The sequence below is a fragment of the Mesocricetus auratus genome, unplaced genomic scaffold (assembly GCF_017639785.1).
Source record: "Mesocricetus auratus isolate SY011 unplaced genomic scaffold, BCM_Maur_2.0 Super-Scaffold_100003, whole genome shotgun sequence".
NCBI lineage: Eukaryota > Metazoa > Chordata > Mammalia > Rodentia > Cricetidae > Mesocricetus > Mesocricetus auratus.
The window spans coordinates 629,941-653,160 of record NW_024429188.1 but is presented as its reverse complement, the minus strand read 5'-3'; the positions used below and the strand labels follow the sequence as shown (position 1 = coordinate 653,160).

General features: G+C 38.6%; 1 protein-coding gene across 3 annotated transcripts; it reads left to right on the top strand.

Annotated features, from left to right (window-relative positions):
- The first annotated feature begins 4,920 nt into the window (after positions 1 to 4,920).
- Positions 4,921 to 21,326, top strand: Nbdy (negative regulator of P-body association). Of its 3 annotated transcripts, XM_021223533.2 has the most exons (5): positions 4,921 to 5,272; positions 6,969 to 7,105; positions 7,994 to 8,068; positions 11,246 to 11,316; positions 21,061 to 21,326. In XM_021223533.2, the coding sequence occupies exon 1, from the start codon at positions 5,035 to 5,037 to the stop codon at positions 5,239 to 5,241; it is 207 nt and encodes a 68-aa protein (XP_021079192.1). In that variant the 5' UTR covers positions 4,921 to 5,034; the 3' UTR covers positions 5,242 to 5,272; positions 6,969 to 7,105; positions 7,994 to 8,068; positions 11,246 to 11,316; positions 21,061 to 21,326. The 3 variants fall into 3 exon arrangements, with proteins under 3 accessions (XP_021079192.1, XP_021079190.1, XP_021079191.1); XM_021223531.2 differs by lacking the exon at positions 7,994 to 8,068; XM_021223532.2 differs by lacking the exons at positions 7,994 to 8,068; positions 11,246 to 11,316.
- The last annotated feature ends 1,894 nt before the right edge of the window (positions 21,327 to 23,220 follow it).

Here is a 23,220-nt window from a genome sequence, read left to right as displayed (position 1 = left end):
CCCATGTGTCTAGGCTGAGAGAGCATCCCTCCATAGGGAATGGTCTCCCAAAATGCATGCACTAGGGATAAATACTGGTTCCACTGCCAGAGGTCCCATAGACTGCCCAGGCCTCCTAACTGAAACGTTCAGGGGTCCTGGTTCAGTCCTATGCTGGTTCCCCAGCTGTCAGTCTGGGGTCCATTAACTCCCTCTTGTTTAGGTCAGCTGTTTCTGTGGGTTTCCCCAGCCTGGTCTTTACTCCTTTGCTCATCACTCCTTCTCTACAACTGGATTCCAGGAGTTCAGCTTAGTGCTTAGCTGTGAATCTCTGTTTCTGCTTCCATCAGCTATTGGATGAAGGCTCTAGGATGGCATTTAAGGTAGTCATCACTCTCATTATAGAGGAAGGACATTTAAGGTAGCCTCTACATTATTGCGTGGATTCTTAGTTGGGTTTATCCTTCTGGATCCCTGGCCATTTCCCAAGTGCCAGATTTCTCTTTAAACCCGTAATGTCTCTCTTTATTAAGGTATCTCTTTTCTTGCTCTCCTTCTCTGTTCTTCCCTCCTAGATATTCCTGATCCCTCATGTTCTCCTTCCTGCTCCCCTTCCTTCTGCCTCCGTCCCTCCCTCCCTCCTCCCCCAGATGTCTCTTTCCCCTTCTCAGAGTGCTGATATATGTCTCTCTTAGGTTCCTCCTTGCTTCACTTGCAGATAGATCCATATCCATCTCCATGCACATATCTACCTCCATGGATCAAAGACCTCAACATCAATCCAGCCACACTGAACCTCTTAGAAGAGAAAGTGGGTGGTACCCTTGAACGAATTGTTACAGGAGACAGCTTCCTGAACATAACACCAGTAGCACAGACACTGAGGTCAACAATAAATAAATGGGACCTCCTGAAACTGAGAAGCTTCTGTAAGGCAAAGGACACAGTCAGCAAGACAAAACCACAGTCCACAGAATGGGAAAAGACCTTCACCAACCCCACATCTGACAGAGTTGATTTCCAAAATATACAAAGAACTCAAAAAGCTGGTCACTGAAACACCAAACAATCCTATTAAAAAGTCGGGTACAGAACTAAATAGAGAATCTCAATAGAGGAATCTAAAATGGCTGAAAGGCACTTAAGAAATTGCCCAACATCCTTAGCCATCAGGGAAATGCAAATCAAAACAGCTCTGAGTTACCTGTCAGAATGGCTAAAATCAAAAACACCAATGACAGTGTATGCTGGAGAGGATGTGGAGAAAGGGGAGCACTCCTCCACTGCTGGTGGGAGTGCTGACTTGTACATCTGCTGTGGAAGTCAGTATGGCAGTTTCTCAGGAAAATGGGAATCAATCTACCTCAAGATTCAGCAATTCCACTCTTAGGCACATACCCAAAGGATGTACATTCATACCACAAGGACATCTGTTCAACTATTAGCAGCATTATTTGTAATAGCCAGAACCTGGAAGCAATCTAGATGCCCCTCAACCAAAGAATGGATGAAGAAAATGTGATACATTTATACAATGGAGTACTACTAAGAGAAAAAAAAATCAGTGAAATCTTGAAATTTGTAGGCAAATGGATGGAACTAGAAGAAACCATACTGAGTGATGTAACCCAGACCCAGAAAGAAAAACATGGTATGTACTCACTCATATATGGATATTAGACATAGAGCAAATGATAACCATCCTACAATCCATACTGTGCTGATTCTATGAGCAGAAAAAAAGATTATCTTGAAGAATGAGAGGAAAAAATCATTTTGAAACATCTAAAGAGAGAGGGTTTTTGTTCCCTAACAAAAATGAACAATGAATAATATTTAAAAAAACATGTTGTGAGTGTAAGGGTGGTTGCTAGGGACAAGGTAAAGATGGAAATATGTGTTTAATGAGAATGGAAATGTTGGGAGACTGGCTGTAGAATTGGGTGAATATACTTAACATTACTGACATATTGTATATTTAGATATGGCAAAGATAATAAAAATTATGGAGTGTGTATTTTACCTAATCAGAAACAAACAAATGGACTAGGAATGTAGTTAATTGACCCAGGGTTCCAACCTAAGCATAAATCAAGCTTGGTGGCAAATGCTTGTAGTATCAGCACTTGGGAGATGGAGGCAAAGGCTGAGTTCAAGGTCATCCTCCAAGTGGTACTGAGTGAGACCCTGTCTCAGAACAAGATGTAAAACTCCACACAAATCTAATTGTAGTATAAATGGCCCAGAGTAATGGAAGCAGTCTTAGTTGAGATTTTATCATCTCAAGTCAAATGTATCTAAATGGATCCTTCCTGAATTTGCCAGAAATTTAATTCCTGTCAATTTTACCCAAACTATCACTCATGTCTCAAAACTTGCTAAAATATAGCTCTGAAACAACTTAATCTCAATTTTTACACTGATATATTTAGTCTTGCACATTTGTAAATAGAAACATGTCTAAAAAGTTTATGGAAATTTTGATTATTTCGGCAAATGATATGGTCTTTAATTTGGACAATATAACAGCTTCACTGTACAGTTGAATGGAGGACTAGCATTCACTGATATGCAAATGTAGAAGATAAGGCGTAGATTAATTCTTTTCAACTTTATTATTCTTTATGTGAGTTGATGGGTTGCCTGTACATTTGTCTTTGTGAGGGTACCAGATCCCCTGGAACTGGAGTTACAGAGAGCTGTCAGCTGCCATGTGGGTGCTGGGATTTGAACCTGGGTCCTCTGGAAAAGCAGCCAGTGCTCTAAACCACTGAGCCATCTCTACAGCCCCCTAGATTAATTATTTTCACCGAGGAGTACTGACTGCACAATTTGGCAACATTTTGTGGTGTTTTCGGTTATCATAACTGAAGTGTAGGAAGCTCTACCCCACATAGCCATAGTTTAGAGTGTTACTATATATCCTACTGACAGGTCACTGCCACAAAAAATAATCTATCTGCAAAGGCCATCAGCATCAACTTTCAGAAATCCTAGGCCATAGTCTTCTCAAACTTGGCGGCATCTTTTCCTCCATCTATAACACACACACACACACACACACACACACACACACACACACACACACACACAACCCAGAGACAGATATTGGGGTTCAGCTTTAAGAGCAGGGAAGTAAAGCAGCCAAGCTACCAGAGAGCTCTTACCTATTCTGTGGTGTTCTTATTCTCAACGTGGTTGGAGAATGAATGCCTGATACTGAGACCTTGCTCCTGTCTTATATACCTCCCCAGTGCTGGGATTAAAGGCATGTGATCCCAGGTGCTGAGAACATCTTTGTGTGAGCTGTTTCTCTTTAGGACTGGATCAGTCTTGTACAGATCTGGGTGGCCTTGGACTTACAGAGCTCCATCTCCCTCTTAAGGCTGAGTCCTAGGATTAAAGGTGTATACCACCGCCTCCCAGTTTCTGGCTGCTGGGAATAAAGGTATGTATCACCACTGCCTGATCTCTATAGCTTAAGGATGACTTTGCTTTTCTGAATTCTCAGGCAAGCTTTAATAAATCATAAATAATATATCATCACATCCACTTGTCATTAAATTCCATTTTTAGTCAGTTCTATTTTCTCTTGAGATGGCACCCACACCCCACACCCATAATTTCAGTATTAATTCTATGATGTTGACTCTTATATTATTACATTTTGGTAACAAATGTTCTGGTTCTAACCTATTCTCTATCTCAATATCCCTTTAGATTTTCTGTTTTTATTTGTAGCAATTGATATGGCTATCTATAGTTACAATACTGAGTTGGGGGGCATAGCGGAGGTAGGAAAGGCAAAAAGGGAATTATGTCATTATATTTTAATTTCAGCTTTTTAAATTAAAAAATGGGACCATTGGATTTTACCTACTATCTATTGGTACCTAATTTATGTAATAGGCTGCGTAGAGTGCTTGGAGGAAGGTAGCCATCTTGGAGGTGTGAGGTAGTTATGGCAGTAAGTGCTTTAAATGGATTATCCTTAATATGGTATCATTTGGCAATAAATTATCACAGCTGGAAAGCAAATTCCAATAATGTAATTAATTAAAAACTATAGCACTTGTAGACACAACAGTTTGCTAAAAGGGAGTGTTCGTGACATTATAGATTGAAATTTCTCCATGAGAAAACAATGAAGGAACTGTGGTTTAGTTTGCGAACAGGCAAAGTGGCATAGATATTAAGGTTATTTAGTGATGAAGATTAAAGAAACTTAGAAGCTTTTTCTCAGTTTTCTGGCACCTTCTGGTTACTGTTTCTTGTTCCTTACCATATAACACAGAATATAATAACATACCACAATAGTAAGATGAGTCATTGTTTTCCACAGCCCTAAGAAAGAAATAAAACGTTGCCAGTTAAACATGGAGTGCCACCAGTTGTCTGTTTTCAGAGAAATCTTGGATGTTGGAATGAGAAAAAAAATACAGCGAGTTTTCAAAAATGACAAAAAATTAAAATATGAAGGAAACACGGTGGTTCTGGGTTGTATGATACATGATGAATTTAATGTGCATCCATTCCCACAGTCGGCTTGCAGTAATCCATTAGATAAAACGTGTTCATACACAGCCTTTTAGATGGTTGTACCCGCTTCCATGGCTCTGGGATGTGCGTATGCAAGTGTACTGTAAAACGCTTAATTTCTCTGGTTACAGCACCCCAGCGACCCTCCCACACACCCAGTCATTTAGACATGTCCTGTTGGCAAGTTACAGGCAAATTGACATTTTAAAAATTAAACTGTATAAAACTCTCCCTGCAGTTAATTAAACTGTGAGAGAGATGTGCTATGGGAAGGCGTTTTATTAAATGTGCACTTTTTTTTTTTTGCATTCCATTCTCGTAGAAAGGTTAAAATGGGATGGGGAACGGAGCGCTGTGGAGGCGGAGAAGGGATATACGTCTCAGGATACAGGAAATACGGTAACAGCGAAACCAGGAGGAAGCCAGCCCCGTGCCTGGAGGGGATCCGCCATCTCAGATCTCTCGGCCTTGCCAGGGCCCACCAGAGAAAACTGACGCTCTGGTCCGGCAATACCTATGGGGGACCAACCTTGTGCCTCCGGGAGATCCACGCTCCCACCAGGAAATACGCGGGAACCCAAGCCTCCAAAAAAGCGCTGTCTCCTGGCTCCGCGGTGGGATTATCCAGAAGGGACTCCCAGTGGAGGTAGCAACACTCTCCCCTCGGCGCCTCCTCCTGCATCTACTGGACTCAAGTCTCACCCTCCTCCTCCGGAGAAGTAGTGAAATAGATTTTTTTCTCAGCCTAAATCAGGTCAGATACTTTGTTTCTCATCTGGGACATGTAGGCTCTCTGTAACTTAATTATGCTTTTTTCCCAGCTTCCCCCACCCCCCTTTCCTGTTCTTGCCACAAATTCAAAAAAGAAGAGAAACAACATACAGGCCTTGAACAGCTCTTTTACAAAGTATGCCTGGGTGAAATGGGTATTTGATTGCATTCAGTAATTAAGATATTTTACATGAGATAATTGTATCCTTTTAAAATAAGCTGCAGTGTTTTGATTTTCGTGACAGGCCAAGGTGTAGGGAGGTACTAACAAAATGTTCACTGATTGATAAATTAAAATTGGATGGGGATTTACTATACTGTTCTCTCTACTTTTGTGTATATTGGGAATTTTGTCTATTTAAAAATGCTTCGTTCAAGACCAAGAGCAAAGATGTGACTAAGGCCTAATGCCTGTGCCGAGAGGGGACTGAAAGGTGAGCTTTGAGAACTAGGGTGTTTTTTTTTTTTCTGTGTAAAATGGGATTTAATGAGTGAAAACAAAAGTTACAGAATGATGATCAAATTCAAGTACCATAAAAACGTGCTTGTTTGGGGTATTCAGGATGGACCAAGTCACTGCCTGTTAGTAATGAGAGCCATCAAAGAGGAAGGGAGAACTTTGCGTGGGCCTTAAAGAGTGAGTGACATGTGCCATATGAGATGGAATGCTTTTTAGGCCTGGTGCTTCCAGAATGAAACAACCAAGGCCAGGCTTGTTCTGAGGCAGCTGGTCTGTAATTCTCAATCTGTGAAAGAAATGGGCTACAGGGTTGTAGGCCTTGATGGTTTACTAAGGAGTGCGCAGTTTTTTCTCGAAGCGTGAATCCCATAGGCGATTTCCAAACAGGCGCCGTTTGTGTTTCAAGACATTAATTCTTCCTTTCAGGAAACAATAACCTGTTTAAATGAGCCTTATAGACTGTGAGAATGGAAAACAACCAAGTTTCACCCAGGTCTCATTAATGCCTTCTTCATCTCACACCTTTACGGAGTCCTTGCGGTATTTAGGCCTTGCACAGGGAGATGTGGGAGCAGATGACTAAGGCTGTTGCGTAGCAGGAGTAACAGACATTTGAGCAAGTCATGAATAGCATTGGCCACTGTGGATCTTCTTTCTGGGTATCAGGTTTGTTGCTAAAGCATAAAAAAGGAAGGAGTTCCATTTCACCTAAAAGCAGTTGATTGTTATTCCTTAGGCCCTTACTTCCCCTCGTTTTTTTTTACCTCTATTCAAAGGCAAAATATGGTAATGCAGGCTATAGGGAGAAAAATGCTCACCTAGAAAAAAAGGAAGCTATTCAAGGCAAGAAGTGTGTAGGAGCTACGCAATTTCTCCCCAGTGACTTAAATCATAGGCAATTATAATGGCAAATAGTGAAATTTTTTGTGTGTACCACATTTTTTCTAAAGGGTTTTGCATGTTTGAGGTTAATCACAAATCCACCAAAGGATGTGTGTATAGGCCAATACATTCCTAAGTTACTACAAGTTGTGTCCATGTTGAGATTTGACTACAGAGAAAATACTTGGCTCCAGAGATGTGATGCTGTGAGCTGCTGTGTACCCAACTATCTAATAGGAATGTGCCATGGAATTGGGAGCTGACAGGAACATAAGGAAAATGAGTCACACTGCATGTGACAGACGGAATGACTTCACCTTGCTTTACTGTTTTTCAGTCTTTGAGAGATTGCAGTATGACTCCATTTCCTTGGTGCATTTGTAAAATAGTTCACCCATTGAAGACCATGAAGACTCTTTCCAATGCTACCCTGCTTTTGCTGGTGTCCTGCACCTGGAAATTGTGATGCTCAAGGTAATCTTTTTTATTTTGTTTTGTTTTGTTTTTTCACTAAAAGTGCATGTAAAGGAGGAATAAAGCAATTGATTATCGCATGCTGAAAACAACCGGACAAAACCCAAGAAGCTAGCATGCGTCATAAAATTGAAACATTTTTTGTATTATATGAAATGATATGCACGAAAAACTAACCATATAAATCTGCAAGGCTTCAGTAAATTTACTGCTGTTGTTACTTCCAAGTGAGTCTTTTTAAACCCCATTTTCTAATTGTTGCTAGTAAAGGAGAAAATGACTGGTACTTTTATATTGACTTTATAACACGTGTCCTTTCTGAATTACATTTTTCTAGTAATTTATAGATTATCTTGGGGTATTTTTTAATTATATTGTATTGTCATTGTCTTCTTTACCAATATGTATTTTTTTTAGTTTGTCCAAGAAAATTGGTGGATTTTTTTCTTTTTGGTGTTTTGAGACAGGGTTTCTCTGTGCAGCAGTCCTTAGCTGTCCTGGAACTCTGTAGACCAGAGTGGTCTTGAACTCACAGAGATATTTCTGTCTCTGCCTCCTGAGTGCTGGGATTAAAGGCGTGGACCACCACCGCCCAGCCTAAAATTAGTATTCATAGTTTGCTGAGAGGATTTATTGTGAATGGATATGGAGGTTTTTTCACCAAATATTTTGTCTATATCTACTTACATAAGCATATTTTCCCCATTCATATGACATGAGAATGTGATAAGTTACAATAACTTTAACAAATTTCCTTATTTTGGTTTTAACAACTCTTCTTCATTTTTTGGGGGGTAGGGGTAGGGCAGAGATTAGCCTCTTGTATTGGTCTTCAGGAATCATCCACTTTTATGTCTTTTGTTTATTTGTTTTGTTTTGTTTTTTGAGACAAGAGCTGTTACCGAGATGAAGATAGGCTGGCCGGCCAGGGAGTCCAAGTGACCAGGAGCCCAGTGAGTTCAGGTGACCACTGTCTCTACCTCCCTAGCACTGGGATTGCAAGCCTGGCCAGCACACCCAGCTTTTCTTTAGGTGCTAGAGATAGAATTTATTTAGGTATTGTGCTTGAATATCAGACAGTTTGCTTACAGAGCCATCTCTCCAGCCCTGTTTTCTCTTTTAATTATCTTATCTATATTTCTTTTTCGTTCATTTTTCTAATTCAGTGAATTGGACTCTAGCTCATTAATATTTCTTTTCTAAAATAAAAAGTTAAACTATGAATTATTCTCTACCAGTTTATAAGAATTTCACGGGTTTATGTGTATTATTTTGTTATACTTCAACAATTATCGATTTATAATGTCTCTAATGTTTTAATGTGGCCATTTTATATGTATGGGTGTTTTGCCTGCAAGTATGTATATACCACGTGTATGCTTGGTGCCTAGGGATGTCAGAAGAGAGCATTAGATCCTCTGGAACTGGAGTTACAGATGGCTGCAAGTTGCCACATGGGTGCTGGGAACTATACCCCATCCTCTACGAGGGCAACAAATGCTCTTAACTGCTGAGCCATCTCTCCAGCCTATGACATTTTATTTTTATTTTTTCAGATTTCCAGTTATTTGTGCACTCCTTTAAGAAAATTGTATTGTGAAGCCATTAACCAAGCTACAAATTAAATTTTATTTTCTTCCCCTTTAAAGTATTTTTTAATCCTTCTTGAAACAACAACAAAAAATAAGTTTTTATACATGCTGTGCATCTCAATACAATTTGGTAATATAAAACTTTTTTGCCAGGTATGGTGGTGCATACCTTTAATTCCAATACCCAGGAGGCAGAGACAGGTGGATCTCTAAGAGTTTGAGGCAAATCTAGTCTATATATTGAGTCTGGCCAGCCTGGGCTATATAGTGACACCTTGTCTACAAACAAAACAAAAACTGAAAGCTTTTTTCTTTCATAAATACAAAGATCATAGTTAGGATGTTTATAAGTCCATGGTTAAACTGTGAGGATATTGTAGAAAACCTTCCATACCCCATATTCACATTTATCAACTATTATTTTGCTACATTTGCTTTCCCATTCTCTTTCATTCTGCAGTCTCAAAGGAATTTTCAGCTGTACTTCTCCTTTATTTCTTAATAATTCACTGTGTTTACTTGAAATAAATACTTCCTTATACATTTTCTTGGATGGAGTTGCAATCCAGGATGATGTATTATACTTAGTTTTTGTGTGTATGTGTGTGTGTGTGTCTTTCTAGTCTTTGATCAGTAGGTTTCTTCAATTTCTTCAGTCTTCTTTGTCTTTGTTGTCATTGACAATTTCTCAAAATAGACTATAATTTTGTAGAAGACTCTTCATTGTAGGTGTGTGTATCATTTCCTTCTCTTTATATTTTGTTGATATATGTTGGCAGGAAGACTACAGGATTCATATTAAGGTTTTCTCTGGGCATCATATTTGTAGATTGCTCATGATGCAGATGTCATATCAGCATTGACTTCTTGGTTAAGTCACTGGGATTTTGTTAGATTAACCCATTTTTTTCTCTTTACAGTCAATAATTTTGCTGTGAGTACTTGCAGAAATTCAAAGCTTATCTGTTTCTCATCAAACTGTCTTCTAGTAGTTTTTACATCAGTTGATTATTCTTGACTAAGTGTTTTTACTATGATGACTATAGAGTAATATATTTCAAGCTCCATCATTTTTACTACATTTCCTAATTTATATTCTACTTGAAGAGAACACTTTCTTCTATTTATTTATTATATTTAGTCACCTAAATTTTGTGTTATTTCATAAATAGCCTGTTGCTATCATAATTATTTTATTCAGTTTGTCTTCTCTACCCTTTGGCATGTTCACCATTCTTTGACAGGTATTTAGACTTATTTTAACATTTCTTTTCTTCCTTAGTTTTAGGCTCATCTTATGTTTTCTATCCCATTGATCTTTTTTATCTTGTTATTTCACATTTAATTTCAGAGTACAAACATAGTTTCATATTTGCTGAAATTTGCCTTATGTCTTAGAGAACATAATGATTACTGTTTCTCAAGTATTTGTTAAAGGTTTGCATATTCCACCTGTTATATATAGGGGTCTATAAATATCTGCTAAATGTGTTATGTTATACAAATCTTCTATATCCCTAGTAAAGTCTAGGATACATCTTTTATCGTTTTTTGTGACCCCTTTTTATGAAATCTTTCCTTAAAATCTATTTTGTTTGCTATTAATATAGTTACAGCAAGATTCCATTCTGGTGATGATATTTCTTTTTCCATTCTTTAATCTGCTCATTTTTCTTTTTAGACAGGGTCTCTCTATGTAACCCTGGGTAGCCTGGAGCTCACTATGTAGCCCAGGGTGGCCTGGAACTCACAGAGATCCTCATTTCTCTGCCTTCTGAGTGCTGGGATTAAAGGTGTGTGCCACCATGCTCTGCACCCCTCCATTTTTTTGCTATATATTGTGTTTTCTTTCATTTTTTTAAGTTTATTGTGAATTTAGAGTTCAAAACAAGTTTACTCTATTACACTGCTGTGGATGAGAAGGCTTGTGTAAGTTTCATCTGATTAATTCAAAGTGCTGGTCAGCTGCACTCCTTCCCAGAGTCTCTAGACGAGAATTTGTTCTCTGCTCCTTAGGTTGTTGGTAGAATTGAGTTCCTTACAAAGGTAAGAGTGAGACTTCCATTTTCTTGATGGATGGCAGCTGATGGGTGTTCCCAGCTTTTAGAAGCCCTTTATTTTTGATCCTCTTTCATTATCTTCAAAACCAACTCTAAGTTGAGTCCCTCTCATAGTTACAATTTCTCCATTTCCTATCCTCATCCACCCTCTCTCTGACTCAGGTAGGAAAAGGATTTCTATGTTTAAATAATGCATTCAGTCAGAGTATGCCACCTAGTTAATCCAGAGGAAATTCTTCTGTCTTGAATTCCATAACTGAATTACTACATCAGCAGAGTTCTTTTACCTTGTAAAGTGATATAGTCGCCAGTTCTGGGAATTGATGTGAACTTCTTTATGTACCTATTATTCTGCTTTCTGCACATTCCATTATAGCAGCTAACCATAACCATAACCATAACTCATTGTTTTATAATCCATTCTTTCATTCAACCAGCAGAAATATTTTCAAAAACATATATTAAAGCAAACATCTGTTATATTACAGACATTGTACCAGGTGCCCATACTGCAAAAATAAGATGTCTAACTCACCCACTAAAGCCATAAACCAGTTTGGTAAGTTCTGTAGGAATTAGCACGTAATGCTGTTTAAGAGAATGAAAGAGGTTGTACTGCCTAGATTAGAAGTACCAAGATGGATTTTTTTTTTGTGTGGATCAATGTCTGTGCTGGGTCTTACAAAGTACTCTTTGGTATTAAGGGTGGGGAATGGTAAAGTGATGTATTAGTTTTCTGTTGCTGTGATAAAATACCATGATCAAAACAACCTATGGTAGACAGAGTTTATTTTGGTTCAAGGTTCTGTAGAGACAGAGTCCATAATGGTGAGAAAGACATGTCAGCAGGCAGCTGGAGCAGGAAGTTGGCTGATCACATTTTAACCAGACACAGGAATCAGAGAGAGCAAGCAGGAAGTGGATCAGGGCTATAAGCCCCCAATGGTCACCTCCAGTTACTTTCTTCTTTCCTCCAGAAAGGCTTCATCACATTTCTTGGAACCCAGGAGGTTGGTCCTGAACTCTCAAGCACTAATCCTGCCCCAGCCTCCGGAGCTGATAGGATTACAGGCATGTGCCACCATAACACTTCTTCACAGCACCAACCAACTGGGGACCAAGTGTCAAATATAGGGGACATTTCTCATTCAGACCATCATAAGGGCAAGTAGTGAGACTGTAATTACCAAAATCACAGAGTTCATTCAAGTCAGCCTGTCCTTTTACAGGGTATGGTAATAGTAGCTAGATCTGTAAACCCTGTAATTTCCTGGGATGTAGGATGAACTTATTGAGTAATGTGGAACATGAATATGAAGACTTTGTTTTCTTTATTAAATAGTTTCTAGATAAATCAGTAAGAAATATAAAGTTATTAAAAACTTTTGAGGAAAGCGAAATGTGGTGGCACACTCCTTTAATCCCAACACTTGGAAGGTAGAGGCAGATGGATCTCTGAGTTCAAGACAAAACTGGTCTACATAGCAAGATCCAGGCTAGCAAGACTACATAGGCAGACCCTGCTTTAGAAAAAAAAGACTTTTTAAGGAGAGTGTTATGTTCTTTTTTCTTTTGGTTTTACAAGACAGGGTTTCTCTGTATTGTTTTGGAGGCTGTCCTGGAACTCCCTCTGTAGACCAGGCTGGTCACGAACTCACAGAGATCTGCCTACCTCTGCTTCCCAAGTGCTGGGATTAAAGGCATGCACCACCAACGCTCGGCAATGTTATGTTCACATTTGTATTATATATATATATATATATATATATATATATATATATATATTCTTCATGTGGAAGGTAGCATGGGAAGATATTGGATTGAAAAGATAATTATGTGAAAATCCTTCAAGTAATAAAAGTTTGGTCACTGATAGTTGGGATGAAATACAGAGAAACTGATTAAGAAAGATTTATGCAATGTTTATCAGATGGTATATTAATCAGGGTTTAACCTGTGAAGCATATCAGTAGGAGGTATGTAATAAGAAATTATATACAGTTGCAGTATATGACTGGGGTAGATTGCACAAGTCTGAAATCTGTAGAATAGGCTTATAAGAAGAATATCCTGGAATTCTCCAGTGCAGGCTACAGCTGATATGCACATTTCAGGGAAGCTTTACCTCTATTCTTCACTCCTCCTGTCAACTGAGTAAATAAATCAGATCTACCTAGATTATCTCCTAGCTTCTTATTTAAAGACAACTGGTTGTAGGTATCAGTCACAAGAAAAACAAAATACCTTTGCAGCTGCCCTGGGATCTTGTTTGAATAACTGTGGACTCTAACCTAGTCAAACTAACTTGACAAATGTTCATGATGCATGAGAGGTCTATATAAAGAAAGGCAATCCTCAAGTTCCTGAACTTAATATTACATGAAATCTCTGAGATGCAGAATGCAATACATGGGATAATTTTCACTATTTTGTGCAAGCTAGCTAGGAGGAGATTGCTGGTAAGCTGGTAAAGATCTGAGATGACAAGAGAAGTTTTGATGACTAGGTTAAAAAGTGCTGTCAAGAGTGATAGTGCAAGGCAAGGCAGCAAATTAGATACTCTAACATGCAGATACATGGAGCAAACTGTCTGAATAAAACTCTAGGATCAGTGGTACTCCAAGAGTAGCTAGAGAAAGATGAACAAAGGGGAAGTAGAGAACTGGTCCTGGGAGTATGCTGTCCAGATTTTACAGAAAATTCAGGAAGCAACAGTGTCATATGGCAAATGGTTTAATATTGAGAAATTATTTACTGCTGCCTCATTTTTGACACAGCCTTGAGAATGATATCTCTAAAATACTTTTAACCATATTGTTTCTCTGCCTAAAATTCTTAAATGATTTCCTCTCATCTACAATAAGATCTTAAATGGCTTGCAGATTACATAAGGCACGTCTCTTAAACCTGATATATTGCCATTAAGCCCTGCCCCTTATAACAACGGTACCAAACTCTTTTGTTGGATTTTTCTTTTTCTTTTGTTTTGTTGTGTTTTTTTCAAGACAGGGTTCCTCTTTGTAGCACTGGCTGTCCTACCTGGAACTTACTTTGTAGACCAGGCTGGCCACAAGCTGCCTGGCTTTGTTGGTTTTCTTACCCTACTATGATTCTCTTGAATTTACTGTTACTTTGGGCTCATTTCATGTTACATTTGGAACTCTGCCATTTTTGTAGTCTGCCTTAAAAACTTGTTTATTTGTCATGGCCTTGGGAGATTTTACCCTAATTCCCTGACCTCTACTTCAAGAACCAGTATTTATTGCATCTTTGTAATTATCTTTATTTATCATCCCAGTATTTATATTTGTTTGCACATAGCAGATACTAAAATAGTAGAACTACTCTGAAATCTCAGTGTTATTAAATTCTACCTGGTAGATTGTGAAAGACCATTGGTGTGAGCAACGAAATTTTGCTGGGTCTGCTGGTTTCTTCCCTTTTATTGAAAATGGACTCTTTTCTCATATAATACATCCTGATTACAGTTTCCACTCCCTCTAATCCTCTCCACCTTCCCTTCCATGCAGATCCACTCCCTTCCTGTCTCTTATTAGAAAAGAACAGGCTTCTAAGAGATAACAGCAAAGCATAAAAAAATAAAAGATAAAAAGATAAAACAAGCTATCACATTGCAGTTGGACAAGACAAACCAACAGAAGGCAAAGAACCCAAGAGAAGGCACAAGAGTCAGAGACCCGTGAGTTCACAAACTTAGGAATCTCATAAAAACACTAAACTGAAAACTGTATGTTGCAGAGGACCTGGTGCAGACCCGTGCAGGCCCTGTGCATGCTGCTTCAGTCTCTGAGTTCATATGAGCTTTGCTAGGTTGATTTAGAGAGCCTTGTTCTCCTGGTGTCTTTCTGCCTCCTCTCTTCATGGGATTCTCTGAGCTCCGAGGGAGGGATTTGATGGAGACATCCCATTTAGAGCTGTGTGTTCAAAGGCCTCTCTCTCTCTCTCTCTCTCCCACCCTCCCTGTAATGTCTGGCTGTGGGTCTCTGTATTTGTTTCCATCTGTTGTAGGAGGAGTTTCTTTGATGATGGCTTAGGAAGGTACTGATATATGAGTATAGCAAGGTATCATTAGGAGTCATTTTATCACTGCTTTTTTAAGACCAGTAGAAGAGGTCCTATGAAAATTTCTAAACAACCCAGGCTGTTGCCAAGACAATAAGTTGCTCTCCACAAACTGACAGTGGGTACCCATTGCTGAATACAACACCCACATAACTCATTGAACATGGAGAGGTCTAGCTGGTGCCTACATAGAACCTTTACCTCCAGCTGAATCCACAGGCTTATCAGAAAATAATCCTGCCACAAATTTTTGATCAAAGCAGTATTGTGACCAGTATTTTATGCTATAGAGAGCTGGACTGTCACAGTGAGCTACATGTGTGTTTTAACTTTTTAAAATGCTTTCTTGTAAGAGCAGGAGCCATGGGAAATTGAGAGAGCTGGAGGGAGTGGGAAGGCAAGCTGCTGCCTCAATAGGGTTCCTGTAAGGCCCCTAACCTGCTAGTCCCTAGTTTCTTAGCCCCTTGCTCAGTACTTTGTTAGTTCTTCCTGGAGGTTGGAAAGGTTGTAGGCTCACAACAATAGATGGACAGAGAACGTTTGAGCTGTGATCTGTGGCTATCCAGAGGGAAGTATAAGTAGAGCCAGTCAAATACAGGAGTTGGTGGAAACCCATCAGTGGAAAGCAAAGAGTTAAAGCCAGCATGTGTCTCCTGACTACCACTTTAACTGCTCCCATCAGGAGAAGGAAAGGCACCTTGCTTCTACTGCTTGGGAGCACTCTGAAGAGAAAGAGGCAGATATGTCGGTAGGCTCCCACTGGCAGAGGCCTGGAACTGCCAGGTACAAATGCCTCAGCACTACAACCTTTCCTGAGTTCCTGTGAGGAAAGGAGCCATGTGGTCCAGCATACCCAGAACTCTCAGGATTGGGTACACTGCTGACCTTCACTGGCCAATTGGCCTAACCCCAGTGATTAAATGTTAAGTTTCATTGGCCTCCATACTGCTACCTATGTTGCCCTAGGGCTTCTAGAGTGCTTATTGCCCCTCCTGGTGAGCCACACTGGTATGCAGGCTTCTCTCTGGGTGGTGCCTCTGACTCAGGATGAGAGATCTCACTTGACCTGAGTCCACTCAACCCAGCTGTCCTTGCTCACTCCCATGCATTTGGCAGAAAGCAAATATTACTGTCTGGGCCTTTTAGACACCATTTCCACTGGGTGGCAAATGACAGTCACTACTTTCTTCATGTACACCAAGGACATTAACCTCTGTCGGGCTGAGGTGAGAGCTCTAGGGCAGCGCCTTTACAGGTGATGGATCTCTATAACACTAAGTGCATATGGAATGCTGTGCCACGCAATGCTGGTATTTTCTTCTATATGACCTACACTTTTTCTTCATTCATACCTCAGAAGTGTAGGCCACACTGGGAATGCACAGACCTTCTGGATGAATTTGAAAGTTGTCCACCCAATGCATTCCAGCACTTTTCTGTAGACTGAATTCAGAAATATCATTCTGCGCATTCTTTACTGGGAGTAGAACATTTAAATCTGATGAGACCAAAACCAAACTCACAAACTAGAGCAAATGCCTGTCATTCATCAACTACTGTGGAACTTTCCCTAAACTGTACTTGCTACAAGGCCACTACTTCAGTTGTGAGATAATAGGAGGGAAAGAAGTGGAGAGATCTGGACAAACGAGTAGTGGGATTCCCCCTTTTAATGTCACACATTCTCTTTTAAAAGTAATTAACTGTAGTCGCTGCATCTTTTTATGGTTTTTGTCCTACTTTTCTCTTTTTCTTTCTTCAGTTATTTGAGGTGTGGTTTCTCTGTGTAGCTTTGGAGCCTGTCCTGGAATTTGCTTTGTGGACCAGGCTGGCCTCAAACTCAGATTGGTCCGCCTCTGCCTCCCGAGTGCTGGGATTAAAGGTGTGAGCCACCACCGCCTGGCTTCTCCTACTTTCTCAAAGAATACTAATGTGTGCATCTTACTCTTTTCTATTTCTTTCACTCTTTATATTTTGTGTATGTTGACACTTTTCCTATTTGAGGAATAAATTACTTTCTGATTTGTCCATATTGCCTGTACAAGTTGACATTTACTTGGTATGAGTAAATGTTTTTCACTTGTCCATCAGCCACAATGTGTTTCTTAACACTTTTTGTCTTGCTTGGTATCTGTATTATTTCTCTAGGGATTATTGGTTTCCAAATGTATAGACATTTGGAAAAACAAAACAAAATATTAAATATTAGTGCATAAAACCCTGCATCATAGATTAAGCATATAGTTCATTGATAGAAAACATACCTATCTTGTATTAGTCCATGGGTTTGATTCATAGCACCACAAAACCTCCTAAAAATAAGTACAAAACCCAGTACATCATATTGTAAAATATATTTGGAAAGAAAATTTAAATCTGTTTAGCAGATTAGTATAACCTTTACTAAGACCTCTTATGGAATTTTAAGCATAATTTCTTTTAGATAGCATCTTGCTATGGAGCCTAGGCATGCCTGGAACTCACCACAGTGGGTTGGTTTCAGACTAATGATGCAATTACATTTACCTCCCAAGTGTTAGGATTTCAGTCATGGGTCACCACACCCTGCATATAATTCATTTTTGAACATGAAATACTAGATTTAAAAGATTTAAAGGTAAATTATTTTAAAATGGTTTATATAACCTCATAATTGTGCTGATACATAACTATCAAATATGTTAATTTCATGCTTCATAACCTTGAAGTATAAGAGCCGCTAGCTGTCTGAAGTCTGCCTAAAACATGTAGAGAATGGATTATTACACCTATTTTTTAGAGAGCACAGTTGACTCTCCATCAAGCTCTGTCAGTGGATTCATTTAGTCCCAATCCTAGATCAACAATGTCTCTTTGTTGCTGTGGTTGTCCTATACTGTATTAGTGAATCTATGATTGTTTTGCAGGTAGACTTTTCTTTTATATGACCACTTAAACAATACAACAACTATTTACACAGAATTTATATTGTTTTAGGCATTACAAGTAATCTATGATGTTTATATATGAGAATTTAATCATGCATACCATTTATATGGAAATAAGATGCCATTTTATATAAGGGAGTCAAGTATCAACAGAGTTTGGGATCCATTTCCTGGCAGATACTTGGGGAATCTTGAAATTTGGTTTGCCTCATAATCCAAGAGGCTGAGAATATATTTGGATATTTATGAAAACAATTGGAGCCAGGCAATGTGATGGCACACGCCTTTAATCCCAGTACTCGGGAGACAGAGGCAGGTGGATCTCTAAGTTTGAGGCCAGCCTCAACTACAGAGTGAGTTCCAGGACAGCCAGTGATACACAGAGAAGCCCTGGCTCAAAAAACAAACAAAAAGAAAACAATTGGAAAGGCACTCAATACCCTTTATTTGGAGAATTATTGATTAAATTGTAGAATCTGGTGATATTCTATTATACACATATTCAAAATGCTAAGTAATGAAAATATTGCATAATAATGTATATAAAGCATATTTTAATAGTAAATGGAAAACCTATGTATTTGTCAATATATCTGTTTATGATGGTTATAAAAAATGTGGAGCATGTACTTTAGACTACATCTGTCGACCTGCAAAGACTGGAAATGGGACTTATTGGAAAAAAATTACTAAACTATTTTTTCTTTTGTTTTTTTAGACACAGGGTCTCACTTAGCCCAGGCTGGCTTTGAACTCCTAATTGCCCAGGCTGGCTTTGAACTCCTAATTATCCTGTCTCTACTTCCCAAATGATGAGATTACAGGCATGTATGCACCACTACACCCAACTTCTAATCTTGTCTTTATACATCTTATATTTATCCCTTATTGCTACACCTATCTTAAAATAATTTTTTATGAAACTTACACACATATATATATATAAAGAAAGATATCATAAACAAGCATGGAGCCAGTTGATATACACTCTAGTTACATAATGCAGCACACATACAAATATGTATAATGAATAATGCATTAATTACTTCTAATAACATATCAAATAGTTCTTTTAGTACAAAAACATTATTTTAAAAAATGGTCAAAAATGGGCAGGTCATGGAAGACAGAATGTATATGGTCAACCAGGATGAATGACTTTGTGCATTCTTTACTGGGAGTCAAAACTGAACATACAAAGAGGAACCACCCCCATTCTGTCATAAATCAACTATTGTAGAACTTCTAGTTTGTACTAACTATATCATACGCAATATCAAAGGAATGATTAAGCAAACTAACATTGTCATATAAAGTAGTATTGTGAGACCAACAAAATATTGAGATAAATCAACTTTTATAAAGAATGCTCACTGAGTGAGTTTGGTGGGCATGGTGGTATACACCCATAATCCCAGCATGTGGGAAACAGAGACAGGAGGGAAATCCTTAATTTTTACAAATTCACTATTAGTTCATTCTTTTTGTAGTAGTCTAAATTCTTGGGAGACGGTTCAGTGGGTAAAGTGCTTGCTGAATGAGTGTGAAGTCCTGAGTTCGAAACCCCATAAACCAGGTAAAACTGGGTGTGGAACCACACAGCTGTAATCCCACCAAGATGGGAGGTGAAACAGGAGAACCCTTGGAAGTTTGTGGGCCAGCTAGATTGGTATCCGCACCAGTGAACAGCAGAGAGTCCTTGTGTCAGACAAGGTGGAAGGTGAGAACAAACACTCCAGATTTTCTTTTCACATCCACATGCATGCCATGGAACATGTACACTCACACATGAATGTGAGCGCACGCATGCAATCACGAATGCGTACACACACACACACACACACACATACCTTGAAAACACAAAGCACATTAATTCTCCATAATTTTCAGTTTATAAATGATAGTGATAAATACATAACATGTGAATTATATACAATGAAAGTATAAACATTGGAAGTATTTTAACAGAATCAAAATTTTTACAGGTATGTATATTGACCTGTTTTTTATTTGTGGAGCTTATGAAAGTGACCCTACATATGAATAAATCAACTTAGTTGTTTTTCATAAGTAAGAGTTGCAATCACACTCAGTACCATTCAGCAGAGGAATAATTTGATAGATAATATTGTCATATAGTATTGTGAGACCACTGAAATAGTGAGGTGAGTCAATCTGTATAAAGAAATCTCATTAAGGGAGCAGGGCATGGTGGTACACATCCATTATCCCTGCACTTGGGAAACAAGCAGGAGAGAAATTATGAGTTTGAGACTAACCCTGCCTGTACAGTGATAGTGAGATACCATCACAAAAAGAAAAAAATCTAGAACTTAAGATGATAACCTGCATAAGACCAAAATAGGACCCCTGAACATGGGAGACTTGGGCAGTCTGTGGGGTCACTGGCAGTGGGACCAGTATTTATCCCTAGTGTATGAACTGGCTGTTTGGAAACCATTCCCTGTGGAGGGATACTCCTCAGCTTAGATACAGGGGACAGGCAGGGCCTTGGTCCTGTGACAGATTTTGTTGACTCTCCATGGGAGGCCTCACCCTCTTTGAGGAGTGGATGGGGGTGGGGTGGAGTGAAGGGGCAGGGAGCAGGAGGAGAGAAGAGGGAGAGGGAGAAGGAGAGGGAGAGAGAGAGAGAGAGAGAGAGAGAGAGAGAGAGAGAGAGAGAGAGAGAGAGAGAGAGAGAGAGAGAGAGAGAATTGGGATCAGTATGTTAAATAAGATTGTTTTAAAAATTATAAATGGATGGTCCAATTCATATTCCAAACTCCAAATTTAAAATATTTTATTGTGACCACCATGTAAATATACATCTAAGTAAAGGCATGGGCAATGGTAAAGAAGTGATTGATGCTGATATTTTCATCTGGAGATAGAGGGAAGACTGAGAAATGGTAAAAAAGTTTGGTGAAAAGAGGGTTTTTATCTATGTTGTTTAAATATGAATTTTCCAAAATGTAAGAGTCAAGGACAATGAGGCAACAGTGGGCACAGGTGATGATAGAAAACCAAGAGCCACCGAAATAGGCATCCGTGCCATTTTCTGGGAGAAAATTACACTAAGGGTAAAAGAAGCTCTGGTCTAGTTGACACAAAAGCCTTTTTTGCATTTACGAATTAGGTACCAAGCACTAGCAGATTATCAGTATCCTAGGATGTCTCTCCTATAATCTGCTTAGAAGAGAATCTGAAGTATTGCCTTCTGAACACATGTACTTGACTTGTATAGTTGCATTTCAAATTGTAAATGAATATTCTTCTCTTTTTATATCTTTCAGTATTATGATGTAATGACTGTGATTTCACCTCCAGAATTTGGATGAATTTAGGACGTGGGCAAGATCGGGTTGTAGACTTCTAGGAATGAAGCATGGTGTGTGTGAATCATGGTAAACCCACCAAAGCAAGTAATGCCCCTGAGATGATCCTGCAGAAGCCAATCATTGCTCTCTTTTGTTGATGCCCAGTCTTTGCTGTATTACATTAAAATCGCATAAATCATTTATGTCCAAATAAATTTGGTCTTGCTGCTGTGTTAACGCTATATGACTATTATCTGTTAAATTTTGAGTTTAAAGTAAATATTCCATGAAAATTCTAAATATAAGATATTACTAAAATTAGTCACGAAATGTGAGCTTTTCCCTCTAGATGACCATCTATTCATCACTGTAGGGTGACTATGGCAGGAAAGGTATGGGTAAGTGAAATCTTAAAAGAGTTAGGTTGCCAGTAACCAGTAAGCTACACTTACCCGACAATTTGTTTATGTCGTGTATAGCCCGCCATATTAATCCTCATTCTGTACTGCACAGCTTACCTATTTTCTTGGTCAAGATGGTTTGTGTGCTTCTTTTACTAATTTACTACTTTTAAAACGACCAAAATTAAATACTATGAGTATCCTAATTATAAACATTTATAAGTATTATGTGGAAAAACCACACTAAGTATGGGAAAACTAGTTTCACGTTCTTACACCTGACATAGTTAATGAATTGTTCATTAATTACTCATGAATCAGGGATTTAAAGACCAAGGGATGTAGCTGAATGGTAAAGCACTTGCCTAACATGTGCACGTTTCTGAATTTAATCCTCCAAACTTCAGAACCTAGACCAGAAATACCCCTAAAAAGTGTTCGGGGCATGGGGGGGAGGGATGAGAGATTCATAGGAAAAATGTGTATGCATTGTGGCAACTCAGCCAGAAATAAAGGCACGAGGATTCTATCTTCTGAATTATAATAAAGGAAAAGTACTTAGTATATCTGAAAACAACATATAAACATGCCTATATGTTAGTATATAAAATGATCACATAATTTGTTCATAGTTAAAGCTGACAAATATTTTTGAAAAGGTGTGAAATATATTTGATTCTGAACACTGAAATTAGCCGTTGGCTTCAGAAGCAAGGAATATGGAAAACATACCACAAATATACAGTGATAATTATTTCTATCCCAGAGTTACACCATGCACAAGTGCCATGAATAAATACATTAAAAACACTGGCCGGGCGTTGGTGGCGCACGCCTTTAATCCCAGCACTCGGGAGGCAGAGGCAGGCGGATCTCTGTGAGTTTGAGGCCAGCCTGGTCTACAAAGTGAATTCCAGGACAGCCTCCAAAGCCACAGAGAAACCCTGTCTCGAAAAACCAAAATAAATAAATAAATAAATAAAAATAAAAACACTGTAGCATTGTCCTTTAGAGCTCTCAAACTATTGAAGCAACACAAATATTACAAACAGACATCACCGTCTTCTTGAACCAAATGATAACTGGTGATAGGCATATCATGGGCCAAAGGTTCAATATTGTATGGGTGATGCCAATCTCCGAAATACATATTTGTCCTTTGTATCCCAGTTCAAGTTGCCTTCTGAAGAAGTTCCAGGATGATCTGAGGATCACAAAAAAGTGATGGAACTAAAATAGCCAAAACATTTCCAGGATATCTTATTTTTCCGGATTTGAAAATTTACTACAGAAGTACAATGAGCAAAATGATGTAGGATATAGATCTGTTGATTAATGAAATAAAATCATCAGCCTAGGAATAAGCTGTCGTATTTATAGACAATTTTTAAAAAGGTGCCATACAAGGCTAAGAAGAATGGTGTTTTGACCAAATGGTTCTGTGACTAGCAAGCATCCACATGCAAAAGAATGAAGCTAAATCCCCACCTGACATGCATTCACAACTTAACCTAAAATGTGTCAAAGACATCAGTCCAATGGTTACATCATACAATTCTTGGGAAGAAACAGGAGGAAATATTTATGAGCTTGAATTATGTATTTTAGATATCATGCAAGAAGAACAGGTAACAATGAAAAATGCAGGTAATCTTCATAGTATAATTACATCTGTTGCTGGCAAACTAAGCAGTAGTGGAGAGACTACTTTAAATGCCCCTCCCTGTTAATGATT

Excerpts from the sequence above, each read along its gene's own strand:
- Nbdy (XM_021223532.2), top strand. The coding sequence starts at position 5,035 with ATGGGGGACCAACCTTGTGCCTCCGGGAGATCCACGCTCCCACCAGGA.